Genomic DNA, 26206 nt, shown 5'->3' with positions numbered 1-26206 from the left:
ACAAACAAAAACCCACAAATTCTAACAAACTCCAAGCATTGATTATGCAAGAATGGGCTGCCATCAGTCAGGATGTGGCCCAGAAGTTAATTGACAGCATGCCAGGGTGGATTGCAGAGGTTTTGAAAAGAAGGATCAACACTGCAAATATTAACTTTTTGCATCAACTTCATGTAATTGTCAATAAAAGCCTTTGCCACTTATGAAATGCTTGTAATTATACTTCAGTATTCCATAGTAACATCTGACAAAAATATCTAAAGACACTGAGGCAGCAGACTTTGTGAAAATGAATATTTGTGTCATTCTCATAACTTTTGGCCACGACTGTAAGCTCCTATACTTTTATCAAATTTCAGCACAGCAGTCGAGCTACATCCATTCAGCTGTGTAGGACAGTGGTGGCTGTTGGGCGGAGAAATCATAGGACATGCTCATCGTAATGGCTGTGTTGGAATAAATCGAATGTTATCAAATGCATGGAAACATGTAGACCATGGAAACCATGTGTAGACCATGGAAACCATGTAGACAATGGAAACCATGCAGGCCATGGAAACATGGAATCCATGTTAAGACCATGGAAACCATGTGTAGACAATGGAAAGCATATAGGTCATGGAAACCATGGAAACCATTTAGACAATGGAAATCATGTGAACCATGTAGACCATGGAAACCATGTGTAGACCATGGAAACCATGTAGACAATGGAAACCATGTAGACCATGGAAATCATGTGTAGACCATGGAAACATGTTTAGACCATGGAAACAATGTAGACAATGGAAACATCTAGACCATGGAAACCATGTAGACCATGGAAACATGTAGACCATGGAAATCATGTGTAGACCATGGAAACATGTAGACCATGGAAACATGTAGACCATGGAAACCATGTAGACAATGGAAACCATGTAGACCATGGAAACATGTAGACCATGGAAATCATGTGTAGACCATGGAAACATGTAGACCATGGAAACATGTAGACCATGGAAACCATGTAGACAATGGAAACATGGAAACCATGGAAACCATGGAAACTATGTAGACAATGGAAACCATGTAGACAATGGAAACCATGTAGACCATGGAAACCACATAGACCATGGAAACATGGAAACAATGAAAACTATGTAGTCAATGGAAATCATGTAGACAATGGAAACCATGTAGACCATGGAAACATGTAAACCATGGAAACCATGGAAACTATGTAGACCATGGAAACATGTAAACCATGTACACCATGGAAACAATGTGTAGACCATGGAAACCATGGAAACCACATAGACAATGGAAACCATTTAAACCATGGAAACCATGTAGACCATGGAAACCATGGAAACCATGTAGACCATGGAAACCATGTAGACCATGTAGACCATGGAAACATGTAGACCATTTAAACCATGTAGGCCATGGAAACAATGAAACCATGTAGACAATGGAAACCATGGAAACATGTAGACCATGGAAACCATGTTGACCATGGAAACCATGTAGACCATGGAAACATGTAGACCATTTAAACCATGTAGGCCATGGAAACAATGTGAATTATGTGTAGACAATGGAAACCATGTAGACCATGGAAACCACGTAGACCATGGAAACCACGTAGACCATGGAAACATGGAAACTATGTAGACCATGGAAACATGGAAACCATGGAAACAATGGAAACTATGTAGTCAATGGAAATCATGTAGACAATGGAAACCATGTAGACCATGGAAACATGTAAACCATGGAAACAATGTGTAGCTATGAAAAGCCAACTGAAAATTATTCATGATTATTATTTGACCATGCTTGTCACTTATGAACATTTTTGAACATCTTGGCATAGTTCTGTTATAATCTCCACCCGGCACAGCCAGAAGAGGACTGGCCACCCCTCATAGCCTGGTTCCTCTCTAGGTTTCTTCCTAGGTTTTGGCCTTTCTAGGGAGTTTTTCCTAGCCACCGTGCTTCTACACCTGCATTCTAGCTGTTTGGGGTTTTAGGCTGGGTTTCTGTACAGCACTTCGAGATATTATCTGATGTACGAAGGGCTATATAAAATAAAATTGATTGATTGATTGATTGATTGTAGACCATGGAAACCATAGAAACCACGTAGACAATGGAAACCATTTAAACCATGGAGACCATGGAAACCATGGAAACCATGTAGACAATGGAAACCATTCAGACCATGAAAGCCATGTGTAGACCATGGACACCATGTAGATAATGGAAACCATGTAGACCATGGAAACAATGGAACCATGTAGACAATGGAAACCATGGAAACATGTAGACCATGGAAACATGTAGACCATTTAAACCATGTAGACCATGGAAACAATGTGAATTATGTGTAGACAATGGAAACCATGGAAACCATGTGTAGACCATGGAAACAATGGAAACCATGTAGACCATGGAAAACATGTAGACCATGGAAACCATGGAAACATGATTGATACCTTAGCATCTATTCCATCCCAGCCGTTACTTTGAGCGTGTCCTTCAATATCTCGGCCCACCAGCCCCCTCTGGTGTGGGAGGGTAACGTTTACCACGTCTCACAGTAATTGACCCCATATAGCCCCTTATTCCCAACAGTACAGTATACACTTGATTAACTTACAGTATATACGACACACTAATACCAGGGTGCATTGTTTGGTTTATCCTGTAGCATAGCACAAACTGGACACTTGATGTAAAGTGAACAGTTAGTTAACTTAGTTCCCAAGTCTCACTAGAACATGGTTGTTGGTCACAGGTAAACAACAGGTGTAGACTAACAGTGAAATGCTTACTGATGGGTCCTTTTCCAACAACTTAGAGTTAAAGATATTATGCACTTATACCGTATATTCTACTAATACCAGGGTGCTTTCTTGGGTTTACCCTGTAGCATACCATCAACAGGACACTTCATGTAAAGTTAGGTTAGTTCCCATGTGTCTTCCACACAATCCTCTCAGCTGCCCCTAGTGTTGTACAGTAGTTGCTGTTGCTTTTTGACTCCATATCTTTGACACACGCCATCTGTCGGGCAAATGAATGAGCGTGTCCTATCGGCATGCTTTGAATCCCGTTTAGCGTGACAGCTCCATGCATTATGAGTGGTGGGGGAGACGCTAACACTGCTAAGACCATTAAGGCTGCTAGCACTAGAGAATGCTAACTTTGCTGAGATTGCCCCTTAGCTTCCCTGAGTGAGATAGATAGGGTTGAGAGGGTATAGTGTAGTACCCAGTCCCCTAGGGAGATAGAGGGATATCAACAACTGGAAATGAAGGAGACCAGTGCTCAGTCTGCTCACTTAGCCAATGGTGATGGAATGTGGGAATGATATTATGGATATGACTTGGGAATGGAAGGAAATTTGGGGATTTTGTTAGGCAATCTGGTGTCCTCTGTGTTGTAAAAGGAATTTTCAGTATATTATAGTGTTACTTGGGTTTTGGGGTTGTGTGTGTGTGTGTGTGTGTGTGTGTGTGTGTGTGTGTGTGTGTGTGTGTGTGTGTGTGTGTGTGTGTGTGTGTGTGTGTGTGTGTGTGTGTGTGTGTGTGTGTGTGTGTGTGTGTGTGTGTGTGTGTGTGTGTGTGTGTGTGTGTGTGTGTGTGTGTGTGTGTGAGAGAGAGAGAATAAATAATTAAAATAATTGTAAAAATATACAGTATGCAGTGGTCCCTTTAGAATAATCTGGAAAGTAATAAGACAGAAGTAGTGCTGTTAGTGGAATGTGTCACATTCCATATGAATTCAACTGTCAAAAACAGTTCCGTTCAGTTGTTCTCAGCTGGTTTCCATGTGTGTCCTTTCTGACCTTGATACTATCCATTCTCCTCTCCCTGATGTTGTGCTATTGCAACATGCTTTCAGCATACCTGCCGGCCACCGATGTCATAAACAAAGCTTGTTTTTTTTTACCAATATCTATAATCAGTGATAGGTACCAGATACCTATGATATTGGATTTTAAACAGTGTGTTTACAAATCACCTGCTTTTCATAGCAATTAGGCCCAATTGCTGAACACTGTTGCTCCTGTAATGACTCTGTTTTTCCTGGAAAGTTGAAGCGTATTTAGAAATATGAGAACAATATGCACAGTGTGTCTTACTGTGTAGGGTTTTTCTATATATATTTTTTTTGTATTTACCGCCTTTTTCTCCCCAATTTCGATCTTGTCTCATCGCTGCAACTCCTCAACGGGCTCGCGAGAGGCGAAGGTGGAGTCACGACCCGCCTAACCAGGATCTTTAACACCCCCCAGCTTAACCTGGAAGCCAGCCGCACCAATGTGTCTGAGGAAACACCGTTCAACTGGTGTCATGTTCGTTGGAATAAATGTCGGACCAAGGCGCAGAGGATGTTGAGTTCCACATTATTTATTAAAAAGTGAAACTAAGCAGAGACAAAAACAAATAAACAATAAACTAACGTCGAACCGTGACTACAGAGATGCTACGTGCACTAACTCAAAACAATATCCCATAAACACAGGTGGGAAAACAGCTACTTAAACATGATCCCCAATTAGAGACAACGATTACCAGCTGCCTCTAATTGCGAACCATACAAATCACCAACATAGAAAATAAACTAGAACACCACATAGAAATAAATAAACTAGATCACCCCCAGTCACGCCCTGACCCACTTCACTATAGAGAAACAATGGCTCTCTGGTGCGGGCCTAGGAACCTGCTCATCCCGCGGATCCAGCCATGGACCCAGGCTGAACACTGTGCCTAGACTGGATCTCGATGCCGAGGAAGGCTCCTGCCATGGAACGGGACTGGACACCGGCCCTGGCCTGGACATCGGTGCAGAGGAAGACTCCTGCCATGGAGCGGGACTGAACGCCGTGTCTGGACTGAGCATCGGCGCAGAGGAGAGCTCCTGCTATGGAGCTGGACTGGACGCCGTGTTAGAACTGGGCATCGGCGCAGGGAAGGCTCCCGCCATGGAGCGGGACTGGACGCTGTGCCTGGACTGGGCACCAACGCAGAAGAAGACTCTGGCCTTGGAGCTGGACTGGACGCCATGCTCAGACTGGGCATCGGCGCAGGGGAAGGCTCCGGCCATGGAGCTGGAGGTTCCGGACTGTTGACCGTCTCAGGAGGTTCCAGATCATTGACCGTCTCAGGAGGTTCTGGACTATGAACCGTCTCAGGAGGTTCCAGACTGTGGACCGTCTCAGGAGGTTCCGGACTGTGAACCGTCTCAGGAGGTTCCGGGCTGTGAACCATCTCAGGAGGTTCCAGACTGTGGACCGTCTCAGGAGGTTCCAAACTGTGGGCCGTCTCAGGAGGTTCCGGACTGTGGACCGTCTCAGGAGGTTCCGGACTGTGGCTTCCTCACGAGGTTCTGGACTGTGGACCGTCGTTGGAGGTTCCGGACTGTGAAACGTCGCCAGAAGCGCTGGACTGGGAACTGTCGCTGGAAGCTCTGGACTGGGAACTGTCGCCGGAAGCTCTGGACTGGGAACTGTCGCCGGAAGCCTGGTGCGTGACACGCACCTCAGGGCGAGTGCGAGGAGCAGGCACAGGACGCACCAGACTGGAAAGGCGCACTGGAGGCCTAGTGCGTGGAGCCAAGACAGGTGGCGCCAGACTGGTGACACAGCCTTCAGGGCGAGTGCGGGGAGCAGGCACAGGACGTACCTGACTGGAGACACGCACTTCAGGGAGTGTGCGAGGAGCAGGCACAGGAAGTACCTGACTGCTCCACGCACTTCAGGGAGAGTGTGAGGAGCAGGCACAGGACGTACCGGGCTGTGGACACCCACTTCAGGGAGAGTGCGAGGAGCAGGCACAGGACGTACCGGACTGGGGACATGCACTTCAGGGAGTGTGCGAGGAGGAGACACATGACGTATCGGACTGGAGAGGTGCACTTGAGGCCAGAAGCGTGGAACCGGCACAGGTTGCACCAGACTGCTAACCGGATCCTCTGGTCGGATGTTGAGCAGGACACACTTGCACAACATCTCTCTCATCTCACTCTCTCCCAACTTCGCCATTGCCTCCCTGACAGTCTCTGGATCTTCCCTCTGCTCAGTCGCCAGCTCCATGTGCCTCCCCCCCCCCCCCCCTCCCCCCAAAAAACTTGGGGTTGTCCTTGGGCTTTCTGGAGCGCCGAACCCTGTCGTCGTCGCTGTCCTCCATTATCTCCTTCCGATGTCCAGAAATCATTCACCTGATGAACACGCTGCTTGGACCTGGTTTGATGGGATATTCTGTCACATTCGTTGGAATAAATGTCGGACCAAGGCGCAGCGGATGTTGACTTCCACATTATTTATTAAAAAGTGAAACTAAGCAAAGACAAAAACAAATAAACAATAAACTAACAACGTACCATGACTACAGAGATGCTACGTGCACTAACTCAAAACAATATCCCATAAAACACAACTGTTACCAGCTACCTCTAATTGGGAATCATACAAATCACCAACATAGAAAATAAACTAGAACACCACGCAGAAATAAATAAACTAGATCACCCCCAGTCACACCCTGACCTACTTCACCATAGAGAAACAATGGCTCTCTATGGTCAGGGCGTGACAACTGGCGACAGCCTGCAGGCACCCGGCCCGCCACAAGGATTTGCTAGAGTGCGATGAGTGAGCCAAGTAAAGCTCCCCCGGCCAAGCGCTCCCCTAACCCAGACGACGCTGGGCCAATTGTGCGCCATCCTATGGGACTCCCGGCCACAGCCGTTATGGCACAGCCCGGGAATGAACCCCGGTCTGTAGTAACCCCTCTAGTACTGCGATGCAGTTCCTTAGACCTATGTGTCACTCAGGAGGCCATGTTTTTTCTTTGCTAATGTTCTAGTTCTCCCTGTTAAACCATACCTGCCTATACAGGTGTAGGATCTTAATTTGAGCCAGTTTGCTACAGCAGGAAAAAAATAATCCTGGAGCAACAGGAAATGTGAATTATTATGTGGATTATAATTGACATTTTTGTAGAGGTTGATACATTTTCCGTTAGGGAAAATCAGGTCTGAATTTTGTAAAGTGGAAATTACAAACTTTATAAAACTCAACTACACTACAAGTTTGCATTTCCTGCTATGCAGGAAAATTATCAGCAACAAAATAGTGATCAAATTAAGATCATACATCTGTATGGGCTTGAACACACAAATAGCGTTTGCCTGCAGAGAGTACTTGCAAACCGATTTAACATGTAGAATGTCATACTGAAGGATCAGTAGACGAACGGGAGATCCACATTCGGTGCAATATGTCACAGTATTAGTCACATTCTGTCCCCACTTGCAGTATGTTGCAGTATGTACAGAGACACTATCCTTAAACCTGGCCTTGAGCAGTAGTCAAGTTCCCTCACAGGAAAAATAAAGTTTTTTGAAATGAATTGAATTGATCCATCGCCCTTCTCCCCAGGTGCCAGGAAGAGTGTCCGGTGGGTACATTTGGAGTGTCCTGCCGCCAGACGTGTCGCTGTGAGAACGGAGCCAAGTGCTACCACATCAGTGGCGCGTGTCTGTGTGAACCGGGCTACACGGGGGAGATGTGCGAGGTGCGCCTCTGTCCCGAGGGACACTATGGCCTCAAGTGTGACAAGAGGTGTCCCTGCCACACCGAGAACACACGCAGGTAATACCCACTCATTGGCACATGCGATACAATATACATTGCAGTACATACAACACAATACATTATATTACATTATCCCTGAGCTCATTCTAGAATGAACATTATAAACTAGGTGGTTCGAACATTTCTTTTTACTGCTCTAATTACCTTGGTAACCAGTTTATAATAGCAATAAGGCACCTCAGGGGTTTGTGGTATATGGCCAATATACTAAGGGCTGTATCCACACACTCCGCGTTGTGTCCCTCGAAAGAATAGCCCTTAGCCATGGTATATTGGTCATATACCACACACCCCTGGGCCTTATTGCTTAATTCTATAAGCATGCTCTAATCTATAATGGAGATCATCCTATAAGGATAATGTAATTATCCCTGAGATCATTCTAGAATGGACATTCTATAATCATGCTCTAATCTATAATGGAGATCATCCTATAAGGATAATGTAATTATCCCTGAGATCATTCTAGAATGGACATTCTATAATCATGCTCTAATCTATAATGGAGATCATCCTATAAGGATAATGTAATTATCCCTGAGATCATTCTAGAATGGACATTCTAGAATCATGCTCTAATCTATAATGGTGATCATCCTATAAGGATAATGTAATTATCCCTGAGATCATTCTAGAATGGACATTCTATAATCATGCTCTAATCTATAATGGAGATCATCCTATAAGGATAATGTAATTATCCCTGAGATCATTCTAGAATGGACATTCTATAGTCATGCTCTAATCTATAATGGAGATCATCCTATGAGGATAATGTAATTATCATTGCACTAATTGCACTACTCACAACCATTATCAGGCTCCACCAATTGAGCCACCCGAATTAAGAATCTATCATTGAATTGTTTTATTCAGCCCTATGCCTCTCACAGTACATTGATTGTACTACAGAAACATTAATGATTCAAAGTTTAACAAGACCGTTGGAAGTCACTCAAAGTGTGTCTGGGTTTGTGTGTGTGTGTGTGTGTGTGTGTGTGTGTGTGTGTGTGTGTGTGTGTGTGTTTGTGTGTGTGTGTGTGTGTGTGTGTGTGTGTGTGTGTGTGTGTGTGTGTGTGTGTGTGTGTGTGTGTGTGTGTGTGTGTGTGTGTGTGTGTGTGTGTGTGCGTGTGCGGCGGGTGGGTCGGAGGGGAGTCAGACAGTTCCCCATTGTGCCACTGCCTGTGTATTAGACAAATTGGCACAGCTGGCAGGCTCCATGTGTTGTGAGGGGGGACAGCTGCTCTGCTCTGTCTCAATGGGGCTGCTGTGTCAGGTAGGAGCAGCTGCTACTCAAACAGGTACCACGGCAACAACGGTATTGTGCCACATGTGCATGCAGCAAACCCGCCCCGGCTGTTACATGGTTTAATCCCGCCTCCTGTGAGGGCATTTGAAGAAAGTTCTGGAGATGTTCTGTTTAATTAGTGTTGTGTTAAGTACTAAAATACATGTTTGAATCAATGACTGTATGGTTTGAACTTGATCTCTGAGGAATTGATTCATTTGGAGAGATTTTTTTTTTCTCCACAATTACCTACAGTATATGCAAAGCTGGACAGTTTTAGAGACTGTGTCATTACTGTTCAGTAGCAGTAGAAATGTTTGAACCAATGACTTTATGGTTTGAACCATAGAGGTACAAAGAGGACTTACTTCGTATCTGTGCTATTGTGGCTTCTGTGACAGCATGGGCGGTGCCATTGAGGGCTAGCTCCATTTTAAAGTAGTACAATTTCTTCTTCTTTTAGGTTTGAAAAAGTGTAAAGCTAATATTGGTGATTTCACCAATATTAGCCAAATCTTGTGTGTCATTAATTTATTGTGGCCACCCACTTGATGGCACCGATAAAGCTGAAAGACATTATAAAACCATTGGTAACCCAATTTGAAGAAGAAGACAATGCTCTGATCATTGGCTGATCCCTCCCAACCCATAGGAATACCCATCCAGTGGACTACTTTAAAATGGTGGAAGCCCTCAATGGCAATAACCATGCTAAAACGGGTTTTATTCATCCAGAGCCCTCTTTCTAGCTCTATTGTTTTAACTCTGTATCCGAAAAGCTGATTCATTCATGAAAATTTTATTGACACACTTACATATATGACATACAGAGCTTTTCCATATGTTTTTTTATTTGAACATGGGGGTAAAGTGAGAGGTATAGATGTAATGAACGTATTCCTATGCCTTGGTTTCCTTACATTACACATTTAAGGCAATTTGCACTTTATGTTCTCTCTTTAGTTTGTTAAGTTGTTTCAACCAAGTATACAGCATATATTTGATTTGATATACAGAGGGTTCATGTTAAAAGTCAAACGGTCATTGACTGTTTTCTGTTATTACAATGTTCCGGTATTGTTACATTTTCCCATGCTCTATACGGTACTTCTATTTTCCCTAGATCTTCACAGTCAAAGTAGTGCTTGCCAAGGATCAACATTGGAACACATATAATCTCATCATGTAATAAACTATAGGCAAGCCGCCTGGCTGTGACTCAAGAGATCATTCATTTCACTTGAGATTTGATCAACCATGCAGAACAGTCAGATAGGTGTCAGCCAAGCACCTTATTAAGGAAATGAAATGGTAGAGAATTGTAGGGCAATTGTAAGGCAAGATAATACATTACCTTACCAAGCGTACACAACCCAAATAAATAAGACACTATAAAAGTAATTTGGCAAAACAAACATAAAAAATGTCTTATACGTTATTAATATGCTAGTCGTTCATTAGCTAGAAGCACATTTGAGTGTTGGCGTACTTGGTGTCCAGACAAGATGTCACAACAGAGTTATCCGATGATATCAATGACAGTCCATTGTCCTCTTTTGTCTCCCTGTTTTGTGCCCAGCTGCCACCCGATGTCTGGCGAGTGCTCGTGCCAGCCTGGCTGGTCGGGGACCTACTGTAACGAGACGTGTACGCCCGGCTTCTTCGGCGAGTCGTGCCAGCAAGTGTGCCAATGCCAGAATGGTGCCGACTGCCACAGCGTGACCGGGGAGTGCATCTGCGCTCCTGGCTTCAAGGTAAAGCCGCTATGAGGGGTCTAGGAAGGCTCTGTGAAAGGTTATGAAGGCTAATGAGTGGTAATATACTCCATGTCCAGTCTAATAAAGCTACAGTAGCCTAAATCATTCATAACATTAGTGATTTTACATTGTGTTCTGAAGAAGTAACAGTTGACTTTATTAAGGTGGTGTATACTTGGAATTGTAAGAAGGTCCAAGGATTGGACTGACTTAGTCTTGAGGATTCTAACAGACTGTCTAACAGACAGTATTCACTCGTAATTCCATTGTGATGTTACCTGGGTCATGTTCATTAGGGAGAAAATATTATGAAATGTTTTCTACGGTATGCCTCACTGAACACGACCCACGTAGCCACGTGTTAAGAATAACACAAAGTCAACTAAACTACAGTACAGGAATGCTAACAGTATTTCCATTGCAGGGGTCCGACTGTTCCACAGCCTGCCCATCAGGGACCCACGGTATCAACTGCTCTGCCACGTGTGGCTGTAAGAACGGGGCACAGTGCTCTTCAGTGGATGGAGCCTGCTCCTGTAAAGCAGGTAGGCTGCTAACACCAGGGAATGCTGAGTGTGTAAGGCTAGCCCATTCAAGGAGCACATACAGTAGAAATACAGTAGAAATACAGTAGAATATAGTGAAAATACATTAGAAATACAGTAGAATATAGTAGAAATACTGTAGATTAAAGTAGAAATACAGTAGAAATACAGTAGAATATAGTGAAAATACAGTAGAAATACAGTAGAATATAGTAGAAATACAGTAGAAATACTGTAGAATAAAGTTTAAAAAACAGTAGAAATTTAGTAGAAATGCAGTAGAAATGCAGTAGAATACAGTAGAATATAATAAAAATACAGTAGAATATAGTAAAAATACAGTAGAAATATGTCACGCCCTGACCATAGTTTGCTCTGTATGTTTCTATGTTTTGTTTGGTCAGGGTGTGATCTGAGTGGGCATTCTATGTTGTTTGTCTAGTTTGTCTATTTCTATGTGTTTGGCCTGATATGGTTCTCAATCAGAGGCAGGTGTTTGTCGTTGTCTCTGATTGGGAGCCATATTTAGGTAGCCTGTATTTGTATTGTGGGTTGTGGGTGATTGTTCCTGTTCGTGTGTTCCTGTGTTTAGTGTTCACTATTTCGGGACTGTTGCGTCTTCGTTTATTTTGTCAGTTATTTGTTTTTGTTCTTTATTGAAAGTATTATAATAAATATGAATACTCACCACGCTGCGTATTGATCCGACGTTTCTTACTCCTCGCCAGAGGAGGACGAAGAATTCCGTTACAAAATACAGTAGAAATACAGTAGAAATCTTAACTTATATATGAAAGCAAAACTTTATAACTTTGTAATTTGTGGATCTGCTGGATCATTCTACTAATGCAGTGGCATTTGGGTACGACTCTTTGGGGACCAAATAATATTCTCAATAAAAGATTTACAAACATAACTGTAGACACTAGTTCATTTGAGAGAAATTGACTACTCCTCTGTTAAACTATGTTTATGATCAAAATGTCTTCTCCCCCATCCAGGTTGGCACGGAGTGCACTGCTCCATCAACTGCCCCAGTGGCACATGGGGGCTGGGGTGTAACCTCACCTGTATGTGTGGCAACGGGGGCGCCTGCAACGCCCTCAACGGACAGTGCACCTGTGCCCCCGGCTGGAGGGGCGAGAGGTGTGACCTCCACTGCCAGGTGAGTGGTGTTGTCCCCCCCACCCACCCCTGTCGCACAGTGATGACATCATTATAACACTCTTATTATCTTCCTATAATGTTATGATGAATATTATGATGAATGTGTAAAACGTAATAGGCATATATAGTATTATCTCATCTTAATTTCAGTTGAGAAAAAGGTGGTGAAAGCTTTGATATGATCAAACCACAGTACACTCTTCCTAGATGCATTGCGTACAATGCTGGCTTTGATAGGGATCTGTGAACTACAATATGCACAGTTAGATATACATCACACCAGTGCTTAATTTGAGCTTGATCCTGCCTGAACAGAATCTGGCACCTCTCTGTTTTGTTTTGTTCTAGAACATATTTGGATCCTGTACCTCTGGTGGCATTTAAAATCATTTACTTTTTTCTACGTAAAAATTATAATTAAAGCGATCTAAATTAATTTGAGTGTCCTTTTCGTTAATTCTCCTGCCCCCACAAAAAAAAAACATTATGGGAAAAAGTAGATTTTCAGCCCGGGCCTAATATTCTAAGAGTTCGGGTTGGGCTATAGCGGGTTTATGGTTTTTCGCAACATTGTACCCAGTTTGAGACCAACGCTTGGCCATGGCGGTGTGAGAAGCACACCAGTATATCTCACATCTCGCACCAGTATATCTCACATTAACTTTCTATGATCTCTCTCTCTCTCTGCTGATAGACATGAGCCTGCAACTCTCATCTCTCCAGCGTTGCACCTCATCATTTACTTACTTATAGAGGCATAGCTGTGCAAAGGGTTCTGAAGGAACTGCAGCACCCCTGATAAATTGAAATACATTTGCCAAAGTTATAGAAATGCTGATATCTGTTGCTGAAATCATTCAGAATAGCCAACTACACCATGAGAATGCCTATAATTTAGCCACTGATCAATAGCTTATTTTTTAAATAGCCTAACTGTGGATTGTAGCCCAATAACAAGCAATAGCCAACAGTCGGGAACTCGCAGCAAATCTGTCGGTGAAAAAACATAATGCATACAAAACAGCCCTTTCTCAATATTTCAAATACAATCGAGGGAAAACACAGGTTGGAAAGCAAATGGCTCCTGCTGAAAAGCGAAGATTATGCTGATTGATCAACTTCCAAATGTTGTTTTACTAAAGAGAGAGAGAGAGACAGAGAGAGACAGAGAGAGACAGAGAGAGGGGCTTTTGCCACAAAGCATCGGCCATCACCAGCGAGTGAGCTGCGCATCATTGGGTCAGTCAGTGAAACTGGAAGGCATTTTTAACTCCCTCCTCATATTGTAGCCTACAATATGTGTCTTCACACACCTAGGGATAGGCTATTGATGGATTCAAGACAAGGTCATTTTCACTGATCTCAGATTCTCAGTTTGTCAGTGTCAAAGTAGCCTGTCATTTCGATCTTTTGTGCTGTATAAAAAAAGATTCTGCCAGTCTCCAGTCATGTAAAATGACATAGAATTGAATGAAATGTGTTTAGAAAAGGCCACATTTTTCCCAGACCCTAGGCTACTTAAAATTTTCCCCAAGTGTGCAACTTCTTTTTTTTTTTTTTTTTTCTTCTTTTTTTTGTCATTTAGCAGACGCTCTTATCCAGAGCGACTTACAGTAGAGTGCATACATTTTATTACATTTTATTACATTTTTTTTTTTTTTATTACATTTTTTTACATACTGAGACAAGGATATCCCTACCGGCCAAACCCTCCCTAACCCGGACGACGCTATGCCAATTGTGCGTCGCCCCACGGACCTCCCGGTTGCGGCCGGCTGCGACAGAGCCTGGGCGCGAACCCAGCCCAGCCTGGGCGCGAACCCAGAGACTCTGGTGGCACAGCTAGCACTACGATGCAGTGCCCTAGACCACTGCGCCACCCGGGAGGCCACAAGTACCTCTACTGTACTTTTTCAAGTGCCTCTACTGTACTGCTCTATGTCACTACGCAAATACCGTAAAATGTATTATAAAGGTGATTTTTCCAGTACCTCAGAACTCCCCAGGTCAATCCCCTCTTGCGCTAACTTTTTGTTTCCGACATCTCTCGATTTACAAATTAACAACTGCGTCACACTGACTCTGACCTCCATAGAAGTTAAGCAGCATTCTTACAGCCAATTTGCATGTGAGAAACTTGGAAACTCGCAAATGTGAAACTTGTGAAAGTGTGTTTCGTGGCCAATTGCTCCCTTGAAGAAACTGCAGCTCTAGCACTTGCGGTGGAGTCTTGAGCAGTCACATGCTATGCTAAGCGCTAGTCCTTTGATCCACAGCTTTCCATAATGATTTAGCAAATCCACCCTCTTCCAAGAGCTACTCGCCATTCAGGAAGTCAGGAGTTGGTGGATTAAGACTCTTTTCCCAATAGCTTGGTGTCGAGAAGCTCCAAATCTAGAGGATTTGTTCTTATATCTGCATACAAAGCCATATACAGTATGCATGTCAGTTTAATGGTAGTTTCAAACAAGGTGGTGATGGAAGAGGTCAAATTAAGATTTAAATCAGATGCAGTGAAATGTGGAATGAATCAAACATAACAAATATTTCACTAAGATGTTTAATGTTAGTGCCCCTTAATAGAACGCATCACAAGTACTCAGAACTCAGTGTGAAATACCATACAATATAATTGTCACGAAGTTCATCTGAGGAAGAAGGAGAGAGCAAAGCGCAGCACGTGTTCATGATGTTTAATAATAACCTGAACACTGAAACAAAAAACAAAAGTGGAACAAAATGCAACAGTTCTGTCAGGTACTCACACAAAACAGAAAACAACTACCCACAAAACCAACATGGAAAATGGCAACCTAAATAGGCTCCCCAATCAGAGACAACGAGAAACAGCTGTCTCTGATTGGGAACCAATTCAGGCCACCATAAACCTACATACCCCTAGACCATACAAAATCCCCATAGATAAACAAAAACCCTAGACAGGACAAAAACCCCTAGACAATACAAAAACTAAACAAACCACCCTCGTCACACCCTGACCTAACCAAAAAATAAAGAAAACAAATATAACTAAAGTCAGGGCGTGACAATAATTCATATCGGCAGTTTTTCCTTCCGAGGTCCATAGTTTCAGGAGTTTTCCAGGGCACTGGTTTAATCTTGCGAGGATGAAAACAGTCTTTATTGAACACACATGAAATAAGCTCACCAAATCATAGTGTGAGCTGGTGTTTGCTTAAACCTATTCCAACACCAGTTATTTTCTGCATCATTTCCAATCCCCTATATTTTTTTGTAAATATATATATTATATATACAGTACATGTCAAAAGTTTGGACACACCTACTCATTCAAGGGTTTTTCTTTATTTTTTAAAAATCATATAGTAATCCAAAAAAAAAGTGTTAAACAAATCAAAATATATTTTAGATTTTAGATTCTTCAAAGTATCCACCCTTTGCCTTGATGACAGCTTTGCACACTCTTGGCATTCTCTCAACCGGCTTCATGAGGTAGTCACCTGGAATGCATTTAAATTAACAGGTGCGCCTTGTTAAAAGTTAATTTGTGGAGTACAGTGTGGTATATAGAAAATAGCCTTAGTTTGTAAAAGACCAAGTCCACATTATGGCAAGAACAGTTCAAATAAGCAAAACTTTGAAAGTTTCTTCAAGTGCAGTTGCAAAAAAACATCAAGCGCAATAAAGAAAAACACCTGAATGAGTGTGCCCAAACTTTTGACTTGTACTGTATATAACATTCTATTGGTTGGGCCTCCCGAGTGGCACAGTGGTCTAAGGCTCTGTCGCAGCCAGCCATGACCGTGGCGCACAATTGGCCCAGCATTGTCCAGGTTAGGGGAGGGTTTGGCCGGCAGGGATGTTTCTGTCCCATTGCGCGCTAGCGACTCCGGCTGGCTTCTGGGTTAAGTGGTTTTGTGTCAAGAAGCAGTGCGGCTTGGCTGGGTTGTGTTTCGGAGTACGCACGGTTCTCCACCTTCGCCTCTCCCGAGTCCGTACGGGAGTTACAGCGATGGGACAGGACTGTAACTACAGATTGGATACCATGAAAAAGGGGTAAAATAATATATAACATTGGTTGCAAGAATTATTGTATGATACATTTAATTGAAAAACTTAAACTTTTGAATCCAGCGTTGTTTTGTGTATCAGTTCATAAACCATGTGCCATCGAAAATCTCTTCCCAACTATTTTACAATCTAAGTTTTTTGGTCCTTAATTGAAACTGGCATACTTTTTTATTTATCACAATTTTCTTTAGCCAACTTTTGTCTTTAATGCAGACAAGTTCCTTACTTTCTCCCCTTTCCACTTGCCTCTTCCATTATTGCGGTAAAGCTCAGAATAGTTGGTATTTTTGAGTAGAGCAGACATTTCAATATATTTTTCTTACCTGCATGTTTATTTTTATTTTATTTTACCGTTATTTTACCAGGTAAGTTGACTGAGAACACGTTCTCATTTGCAGCAACGACCTGGGGAATAGTTACAGGGGAGAGGAGGGGGATGAATGAGCCAATTGTAAACTGGGGATTATTAGGTGACCATGATGGTTTGAGGGCCAGATTGGGAATTTAGCCAGGACACCGGGGTTAACACCCCTACTCTTACGATAAGTGCCATGGGATCTTTAATGACCTCAGAGAGTCAGGACACCCGTTTAACGTCCCATCCGAAAGACGGCACCCTACACAGGGCAGTGTCCCCAATCACTGCCCTGGGGCATTGGGATATTTTTTAGACCAGAGGAAAGAGTGCCTCCTACTGGCCCTCCAACACCACTTCCAGCAGCATCTGGTCTCCCATCCAGGGACTGACCAGGACCAACCCTGCTTAGCTTCAGAAGCAAGCCAGCAGTGGTATGCAGGGTGGTATGCTGCTGGCATGTGTGACATAACTCCACCTGTCCTATTTATGATATCATTTACAAAGATTATACCTTTTTTAAACATTTGTCCAAAAATATATATTTTTTTATCAATTAGTATATTTGAGTTTAACCATAATATTTATTCTGTCTTTTCTGGTGGATTAAACTGAAATTGCAACGAAATTCTCTGGCTTGTTTTAAAACTAGCGATATTTTGGAGATTATTTCATTTTCAAATAACCGAAAGTTTAAGGTTGTAATCTGAATAAAGGGTAAAAGGGTCATTCTTGAACAAGGGATGAGACATTCTTACTAATCTGCTAGAGAACCAGTTTGAATTTAAGTATAACTTTTGTATGACTGAAGCCTTTAGTGAGAGGTCTAATGCTTTAATATTTCATCATTTCTGCCCTCAGAATTCATATTCATTATATAAATAGGCCCGTTTAATTTTGTCTGGCTTGCCATTTCAAATAAAATTGAATATTCTTTGCTCATATAATATAAAAAACAAGTCGCTGGGTGTAGGGAAGGCCATAAGCAAATTGATTGGGAAACTGGGATATGACTAAAGAGTTCATCAGAGTGATTTTGCCACAAATAGACAGGTATTTTCCTTTTCATGGTAGCAAGATCTTATCTATTTTTGCCAACTTTCTATTAAAATGTATTGTAGTGAGATAATTTCTTTCTTTCGAGATATGAATACCAAGTATGCCCACTTCAACGTGAAGACCAACACGGTAATGTAAAAGTTGTATTTTTTTGTAATCCAATAAGTAATATAGTACACTTATCATAATTTGGTTGTAATCCAGAGAGGTTAGAAAAAGTATCTAGATCCTCTATGAGGCTGTTGAGGGATCCAAATTGTAAATTTAAAAGAAAATATGAATCATCAGCGTACAATGACACCTTTGTTTTTAAGCCCTGGATTTCTAGGCCCTTGATATTATTGTTGGATCTTATTTTAATAGCTAATGTTTTAGTAGCTAATGTAATAGCCATAATAAATAGATATGCCAATAGTGTTGATTGAAATTAATGAAAAGACATCAGGCTGCAAACCAAAAACTTGCATAGACAAAGGACCTGAAGGACCAGACTGGGACTGAGACTGGGACTAGGACTGGGAAAGGCTGCCTAATGTACATGCACAACCTTTACCAAATATACTGTGTGTTGACTATGCAGAATCTGTCAAAACATCAGTCTACGGCCTCCCGAGTGGCACAGTGGTCTAAGGCTGTGCCACTAGAGGTCCTGGTTCGAGTACAGGCTCGGTCGCAGCCGGCCGCACCCGGGAGACCCATGGGGCGGCGCACAATTGGCCCAGCGTTGTCCAGATTAGGGGAGGGTTTGACCGGTAGGGATGTTCTTGTACTATCGCACTCTAGCAACTCCTGTGGCGGGCCGGGCACAATGCACCGTGACACGGTCGCCAGGTGTACGGTGTTTCCTCTGACATATTGGTGCGGCTGGCTTCCGCGTTAAGCGGGAATTGTGTCAAGAAGCAGTGCGGAGGATGCACGGCTCTCAACCTTCGCCTCTCCCTAGTCTGTACGGGAGTTGCAGCGATGGGACAAGACTGTAACTACCAATTGAATATCACGAAATTGGGGTAAAAAATAAACAAACATCAGTCTAAACGGCATCTTTTGGGTTTTCTTCAGGATGGCACCTATGGCATGGACTGTAGAGAGCGCTGTGACTGTAGCCATGCCGACGGGTGCCACCCCTCCACGGGGTACTGTCGCTGCCTGGCTGGATGGACAGGTGAGTCTGGAGCCTTAACCTGTAGAACCCTCTAGAACCCCTTACCTGACAAGATTATCCATCCGTCCATTCATACTATCCACCCATCCATCCACCCACCCACCCATCCATCCAATACAAATCCGAAATTACTGGGAATATTTATTCACTTTGCCTCAAATTTAAACCACTGTTAAAAGTAGTTGTAAGACTATACCACCTGCCTCTGTGGCTGTGGATGATTTGAACTGTAAGCATGGCCCAAAAACTGTATTTCACCAGTAAGTCTCCTCTCTTTCCCTCTCTTCTCCCGTGTTTTGCTTAGGTCCATACCTACACAGCATACTGATGTCAGACCTTTAAAAACTGACGCATTTCTTCCAAGCTACTTAGCCGGACATTTATCGCCAGCATTCCGCCATCGCCTAGCAACGCGCACACAGCCCCTCAATGAGCCCTTTGTCCCCCAGCCTGGGCACCGCACTCCATCACACTGTTGCCTATCGCCCCCAGAGCATCAAAACATCCCAGAGAGAGAGGGAGAGAAAGTGAGGGGTGGGATGGAGGAAAGGGGAGAGCATCAAAACAACCCAGAGAGAAAGTGAAGAAAGAGAGGCAGGGAGAGAGAGAGAAAGTGAGGGGGAGAAAGTTAGAGAGAGAAAGAGGGAGATGAGAAAAGAGGGGTAAGGGAAACAGAGGGGGAGAAAGCCTTTGACACAAAGAGGGAAGGGTAAGAGGAAAAGAGTGAAGAGAGAGAGATGTGAGGGAGACGAAAAGAGAGGTGGCAAAAAGACAGAGAGAGGAAGAGAGAGGTGGCAGAGGGAGTGAGAAAAAACAGAGTGAGTCAGGGAAGAGGAAGGAGGGGGAGAACTCCCTGGTTCTCAGATACGGTTCAATTTCCAACAGAAGAAAAAAAAAAAATGTTTGTCACAGCTTGTCCTGCCAACTCAACTTTACACTTAAAAGTTTGAGAACTGTCTATTTTTTCATAAACACGCTCAACATGCTTTGCCCATGCCTTTGTTGAAGGGATTCAGGGGGGAAGACAATGTAATTGGGAAACTCTGTAGTGTCCAATCTCCCCATTGAAGTATTCTCTCTAACCACCAAGGGGCACAGTGCCCAGACAGTCTAGTGTGCTGCTCTTGTATGGCCCTTATTGTCATAGTCTGAAACCAATCCCCTTGGACAATAACAAGGGGCCGTATCGCTTGTCTCACCTTTCTATTTCATGTTCTCAGGAGGAAAAAGTTAACTTAGTGTCATTCCTGCTAAGTCCTAGAGATAAAAATCTTGGGGTGTTTTTTTTGCTGCTTTAAAATGGCTTGCTCGATAGAGACAGAGAATGTGAGAAGCATTGTAATGCAGGTTAAAATGACTTGCGGACAAATTGCTGGCAAATTGAATCATATTACTCATTTGGCACAGGGCTGCTTGTGTGTCACCGTCCAAAATTGAAAGTAATATAGACCATCAAAAGAGTTTGAAGTTTGATAGGGTACAAAGATGTCATGTTTTGTTGACAGGCTTAATGTTAATAAATAATTAGAGCAATTCACTTGTAGATGTTGTTGGGGAAATTGAATGACTGAGGTCTACTACATGTATGTGACCAAAACATGACACTTTCATATCTGTTTGCAAGTACAGTGCACAGTGTGTGGGAGTCCCTTCAACCTTTCTACTTCAGTTTTTGCTAAGCCTACGATGTAACGTTACTTCAAGTGTGCTACCTCTGTTTACTAAAAAACTATGAGACGTTACCAAGACTGGGCCTTATTATAACTAATGCCCAGAGTATTTCCTTGTCAGGGCACTTGGTTAGGAAAGACTGAGAGCCCTAGTCCAATCAAATAGCCACATTTGGTAAATGTAATGCATCACAAATGGAAAGATGCTGCATTGGAGAGCCTAGTAGTATTGTGTTTGTGTGTGGAGCTTTGCCAGTAAGATGGTATTGACAGAAATCATCCCTGTATGATGCATTTTATATCATATGATACAAAATGCATCATACAGGGATGATTTGTGTATTTGGAAAGTTATACGTCTTGATAACTTGATTGCTGAGAAGCAAAACAATTTGGGACTATGGCAACAATGGACTAATGAAACAAATGCCAAAAGATAGTTATTGGGTGGCGTTTTCCTTTAAGAGGCTGCCGTCTGGTATTAAACCCTGCAGAAATCTGGAAATCAATCCCTGTAATTAGCAGATTTACAATACCAAGCCTTCTTCAGATGGGTCGTATTCTTTAGGCTCTTAACGGAAGAAAAGGTATTGAAATTGTTTTTGTTTTCTATTGCAAAATGTTTTCGCTACGGTGTGATTGTGTGAATGAATAGAACCTTGGGCTATAGTCTAGAGTTAGTTAACCCTCACCCTTGTATGCTATGTGTTGTCCAACTGATACTGATGCTACCTATAATGATGCTACCATTGTCAACTCAAATCAAATCACATTTTATTTGTCAAATGCGTTGTAAACAACAGGTGTAGACTAACAGTGAAATGCTTACTTACGACCCTTTTAATTTTTTTATTATTGAATATCCAAAACATACAACATACTTACGACCCTTCCCAACAATGCAGAAAAAAAACATTTTTCATTTCATAGAAAAAAAATTAAGACAAGGAATAAATACAAAATGAGTAACGATAACTTGGCTATATACACGGGGTACCAGTACCGAGTCGATGCTCAGTTACAAGGTAATTGAGATAGATATGCACATATAGGAAGGGGTAAAGTTACTATGCAACAGGATATAAATAAACAGTAAGAATAGAGACCAGTGACTCATCAACAATGGGTAAAGTCCCACTTGCAGTTAAAGACTGGGTTAATGCTAGAAACATGAGCTTTGCTTATGTGGTGGGTCACAGGCACAGCCTAAAAGATCTCAATCTCTCTCTTCCTATTCCTATCTCCTCTCTCTTCCCATCTCCATCTCCTCTCTCTTCCTATTACTATCTCCTCTCTCTTCCCATCTCCATCTCCTCTCTCTTCCCATCTCCATCTCCTCTCTCTTCCTATTACTATCTCCTCTCTCTTCCCATCTCCATCTCCTCTCTCTTCCTATTACTATCTCCTCTCTCTTCCCATCTCCATCTCCTCTCTCTTCCTATTACTATCTCCTCTCTCTTCCCATCTCCATCTCCTCTCTCTTCCTATTACTATCTCCTCTCTCTTCCCATCTCCATCTCCTCTCTCTTCCTATTACTATCTCCTCTCTCTTCCCATCTCCATCTCCTCTCTCTTTCTTCCTTCCTATCTCCTCTTCCCATCTCCTCTTTCTTCGTATCTCCACTCTCTTCCTGTTGCTGTGTCTACGTTTTCTTTTGTAAAAACAATATTGTTCATTTAGAAGATTAAAAGAAGAAGATATATGAATTTGACCAAGATAACACCATGTTTTAATTATACCAATCATGAGAAACAGCAGTAGGATATACAGTGGCACAGTGTGGAAAACATGGGTTACAGGTTACAAAGGTTACAAATGCTATAATTTGGAAATGAAATTTGTGAAGAAAAAAAAAAGGTTGTGGAAGACCTTAAGTACCCATTTCCCACCCCATACAGCTGACCATCCCATCCCAACACCCCCTTTCCAGCTCCCACCCCATACAGCTGACCATCCCATCCCAACACCCCCTTTCCAGCTCCCACCCCATACAGCTGCTCCCACCCCATACAGTGGCCTGCTGGAGGTCATTTTGCAGGGCTCTGGCAGTGCACCTCCTTGCACAAAGGCGGAGGTAGTTGTCCTGCTGCTGGGTTGTTGCCCTCCTACGGCCTCCTCCACGTCTCCTGATGTACTGGCCTGTCTCCTGGTAGCGCCTCCATGCTCTGGACACTACGCTGACAGACACAGCAAACCTTTTTGCCACAGCTCGCATTGATGTGCCATCCTGGATGAACTGCACTACCTGAGCCACTTGTGTGGGTTGTAGACTCCGTCTCATGCTACCACTAGAGTGAGAGCACCGCCAGCATTCAAAGGTGACCAAAACATTAGCCAGGAAGCATAGGAACTGAGAAGTGGTCTGTGGTCACCACCTGCAGAATCACTCCTTTTTTGGGGGTGGCTTGCTAATTGCCTATAATTTCCACCTTTTGTCTATTCCATTTGCACAACAGCATGTGAAATTTATTGTCAATCAGTGTTGCTTCCTAAGTGGACAGTTTGATTTCACAGAAGTGTGATTGACTTGGAGTTACATTGCGTTGTTTAAGTGTTCCCTTTATTTTTTTGAGCAGTGTATGTTCTCTACGGGCCTGATTCAGAGTTGAGATAAACGCACGCAACTTGGACTTTCCCACAAATACAGCAAATCATTATTCTGTATTATTTATCATTTCGTAATATCCAATTGGTAGTTACAGTCTTGTCTCATCGCTGCAACTCCCATATGGACTTGGGAGAGGTGAAGGTCAAGAGCCATGTGTCCTCTGAAACATGACCCTGCCAAGCTGCACTGCTTCTTAACCCGGAAGCCAGCCGCACCAATGTGTTGGAGGAAACACTGTACCCCGGAAACACTGGCGGCCGAAGTCAGTGTGCATGCACCTGGGCCGCCATAAGGAGTCGCTAGAGCGTGATGGGACATAGACATCCCGGCCGGCCAAACCCTCCCCTAACCTGGACGACGCTGGGACAATTATGCGCCGCCTCATGGGTCTCCCGGTCGCAGCCTGCTGCGACATAGCCTGGAATCAATCCCGGGTCTGTAGTGATGCCTCTAGCACTGCCTTGACGTCAATGGGAGACAGACCTGTGTGGACTTGTTTGCGTGAGCCCTACGTTGTTTGTGTTCCCAGGTATCCACTGTGAAAGTGTGTGTGTTTCCAGGTATCCACTGTGACAGTGTGTGTGCCGAGGGCCGCTGGGGGCCAAACTGTTCCCTCCCTTGCAACTGTAAGAACGGGGCCTCCTGTTCTCCTGACGAGGGCACCTGTGAGTGTGCGCCTGGGTTCCGGGGAACCACCTGCCAGCGCAGTGAGTATCTCATATCTGACCAATTATTGTGTTAATGGCTCATATTGTATCTGATTGGGTTGGACTTATATAGAACGTTTCACAAGTTATCAAAGCACAAGGTTGACCCTGGCCATGACCCCACTCTCAGAAGGTGTCTAAGGGGGAGTTGGTATATGCAAAAAACAATTCACAATTCAATATATTACACATTTGTACAAGTCTGAAATAGTACAAATATAAGCCAAATTAGTATTATTATTATAAACATATAGTACCAGTCAGAAGTTTGGACACACCTACTCATTTCAGGGGTTTTCTTTATTTGTACTATTTTCTACATTGTAGAATAATAGTGAAGACATCAAAACTATGAAATAACAGATATGGAATCATGTAGTAACCAAAAAAGTGTTAAACAAATCAAAATATATTTTAGATTCTTCAAAGTAGCCAGCCTTTGCCTAGATTGCCTAACTTTGCAACCAGCTTCATGAGGTAGTCACCTGAAATGCATTCCAATTAACAGGTGGGCCTTGTTATCAGTTCATTTGTGGAGTACAGGGTGGTATACAGAAGATTTGGTAAAAGACCAAGTCCACATTATGACAAGAACAGCTCAAATAAGCAAAGGAAACAACAGTCCATCATTACTTTAAGACATGAAGGTCAGTCAATCTGGAAAATTTCAAGAACTTTGAAAGTTTCTTCAAGTGCAGTTGCAAAAACCATCAAGCGCTATGATGAAACTGGCTCTCATGAGGACCGCCACAGGAAAGGAAGACCAGAGTTACCTCTGCTGCAGAGGATAAGTTCATTAGAGTTAACTGCAACTCAGATTGCAGGCAAATAAATGCTTCACAGAGTTCAAGTAACACACACATCTCAACATTAACTGTTGAGAGGAGACTGCGTGAATCAGGCCTTCATGGTCGAATTGCTGCAAAGAAACCACTACTAAAGGACACCATTAAGAAGAAGAGACTTGCTCGAGCCAAGAAACACGAGACCGGTGGAAATCTGTACTTTGGTCTGATGAGTCCAAATTTGAGATTTTTGGTTCCAACCGCCGTGTCTTTGTGAGAAGCAGAGTAAGTGAACGTATGATCTCTGCATGTTTGGTTCCCAGCGTGAAGTATGGAGGAGTTGGTGTGATGGTGCTTTGCTGGTGACACTGTCTGGGATTTATTCAGAATGCAAGGCACACTTAACCAGCATAGCTACCACAGCATTCTGCAGCAATACGCCATCCCATCTGGTTTGCGCTTAGTGGGACTATAGTTAGTTTTTCAACAGGACAATGACCCAAAACACGCCTAGGGAGTGTAAGGGCTATTTGACGAAGGAGAGTGATCATCAGATGACCTGGCCTCCACAATCACCCGACCTCAACCCAATTGAGATGGTTTGGGATGAGTTGGACCGTGAATGAAGGAAAAGCAGCCAACAAGTGCTCAGCATATGTGGGAACTCCTTCAAGACTGTTGGAAAAGCATTCCAAGTGAAGCTGGTTAAGAGAATGCCAAGAGTGTGCAAAGCTGTCATCAAGGCAAAGGGTGGCTACTTTGAAGAATCTGAAATATATTTAGATTTGTATTGGTTTCTACATTTAACAATTTTGGTTACTACATGATTCCATATGTGTTATTTCATAGTTTTTATGTCTTAACTATTATTCTACAATGTAGAAAATAAGAAAAAATTAAGAAAAACCCTTGAATGAGTAGGTCTGTCCAAACTTTTGACTGGTACTGTATATACACTGAGTGTACAAAACATTACGAAAACATTGCTCTTTCCATGACATAAACTGACCAGGTGAATCCAGGTGAAAGCTATGATCCCTTCTTGATGTCACTTGTTAAATCCACTTCAATCAGTGTAGATGAAGGGGAGGAGGCAGGTTAGAGAAGGATTTTTAAGCCTTGAGACAATTGAGACATGGATTGTGTATGTGTGCCATTCAGAGGGTGAATGGGCAAGACAAAATATATACTGTAAGTGCCTTTGAACAGGGTATGGTAATAGGTTCCAGGCACACCAGTTTTAGTGTGACACAAACTGCAGCGCTGCTGGGTTTTTCACACTCAACAGTTTCCCGTGTGTATCAAGAATGGTCCACCACCCGAAGGACATTCAGCCAACTTGACACAACTGTGGGAAGCATTGGAGTCAGCATGGGCTAGCATCCCTGTAGAATGCTT

At 43.0% G+C, this 26206-nt stretch overlaps 1 protein-coding gene across 1 annotated transcript in view; it reads left to right on the top strand.

Annotated features, from left to right (window-relative positions):
• Window positions 1–26206, top strand: part of megf10 (multiple EGF-like-domains 10) — a 124697-nt gene that overhangs the window by 90485 nt on the left and 8006 nt on the right. Inside the window, exons 9-14 of the mRNA XM_055875387.1 lie at window positions 7436–7648; window positions 10519–10693; window positions 11121–11241; window positions 12243–12406; window positions 18935–19037; window positions 23877–24023. Coding sequence (XP_055731362.1) covers window positions 7436–7648; window positions 10519–10693; window positions 11121–11241; window positions 12243–12406; window positions 18935–19037; window positions 23877–24023 — 923 coding nt within the window. The remainder of the gene's footprint in view (window positions 1–7435; window positions 7649–10518; window positions 10694–11120; window positions 11242–12242; window positions 12407–18934; window positions 19038–23876; window positions 24024–26206) is intronic.

This window comes from Salvelinus fontinalis, chromosome 21 (assembly GCF_029448725.1).
Source record: "Salvelinus fontinalis isolate EN_2023a chromosome 21, ASM2944872v1, whole genome shotgun sequence".
Classification (NCBI taxonomy): domain Eukaryota; kingdom Metazoa; phylum Chordata; class Actinopteri; order Salmoniformes; family Salmonidae; genus Salvelinus; species Salvelinus fontinalis.
Note: the sequence above shows the minus strand (reverse complement) of the source record. Positions and strands in the feature narration are given on the sequence as shown.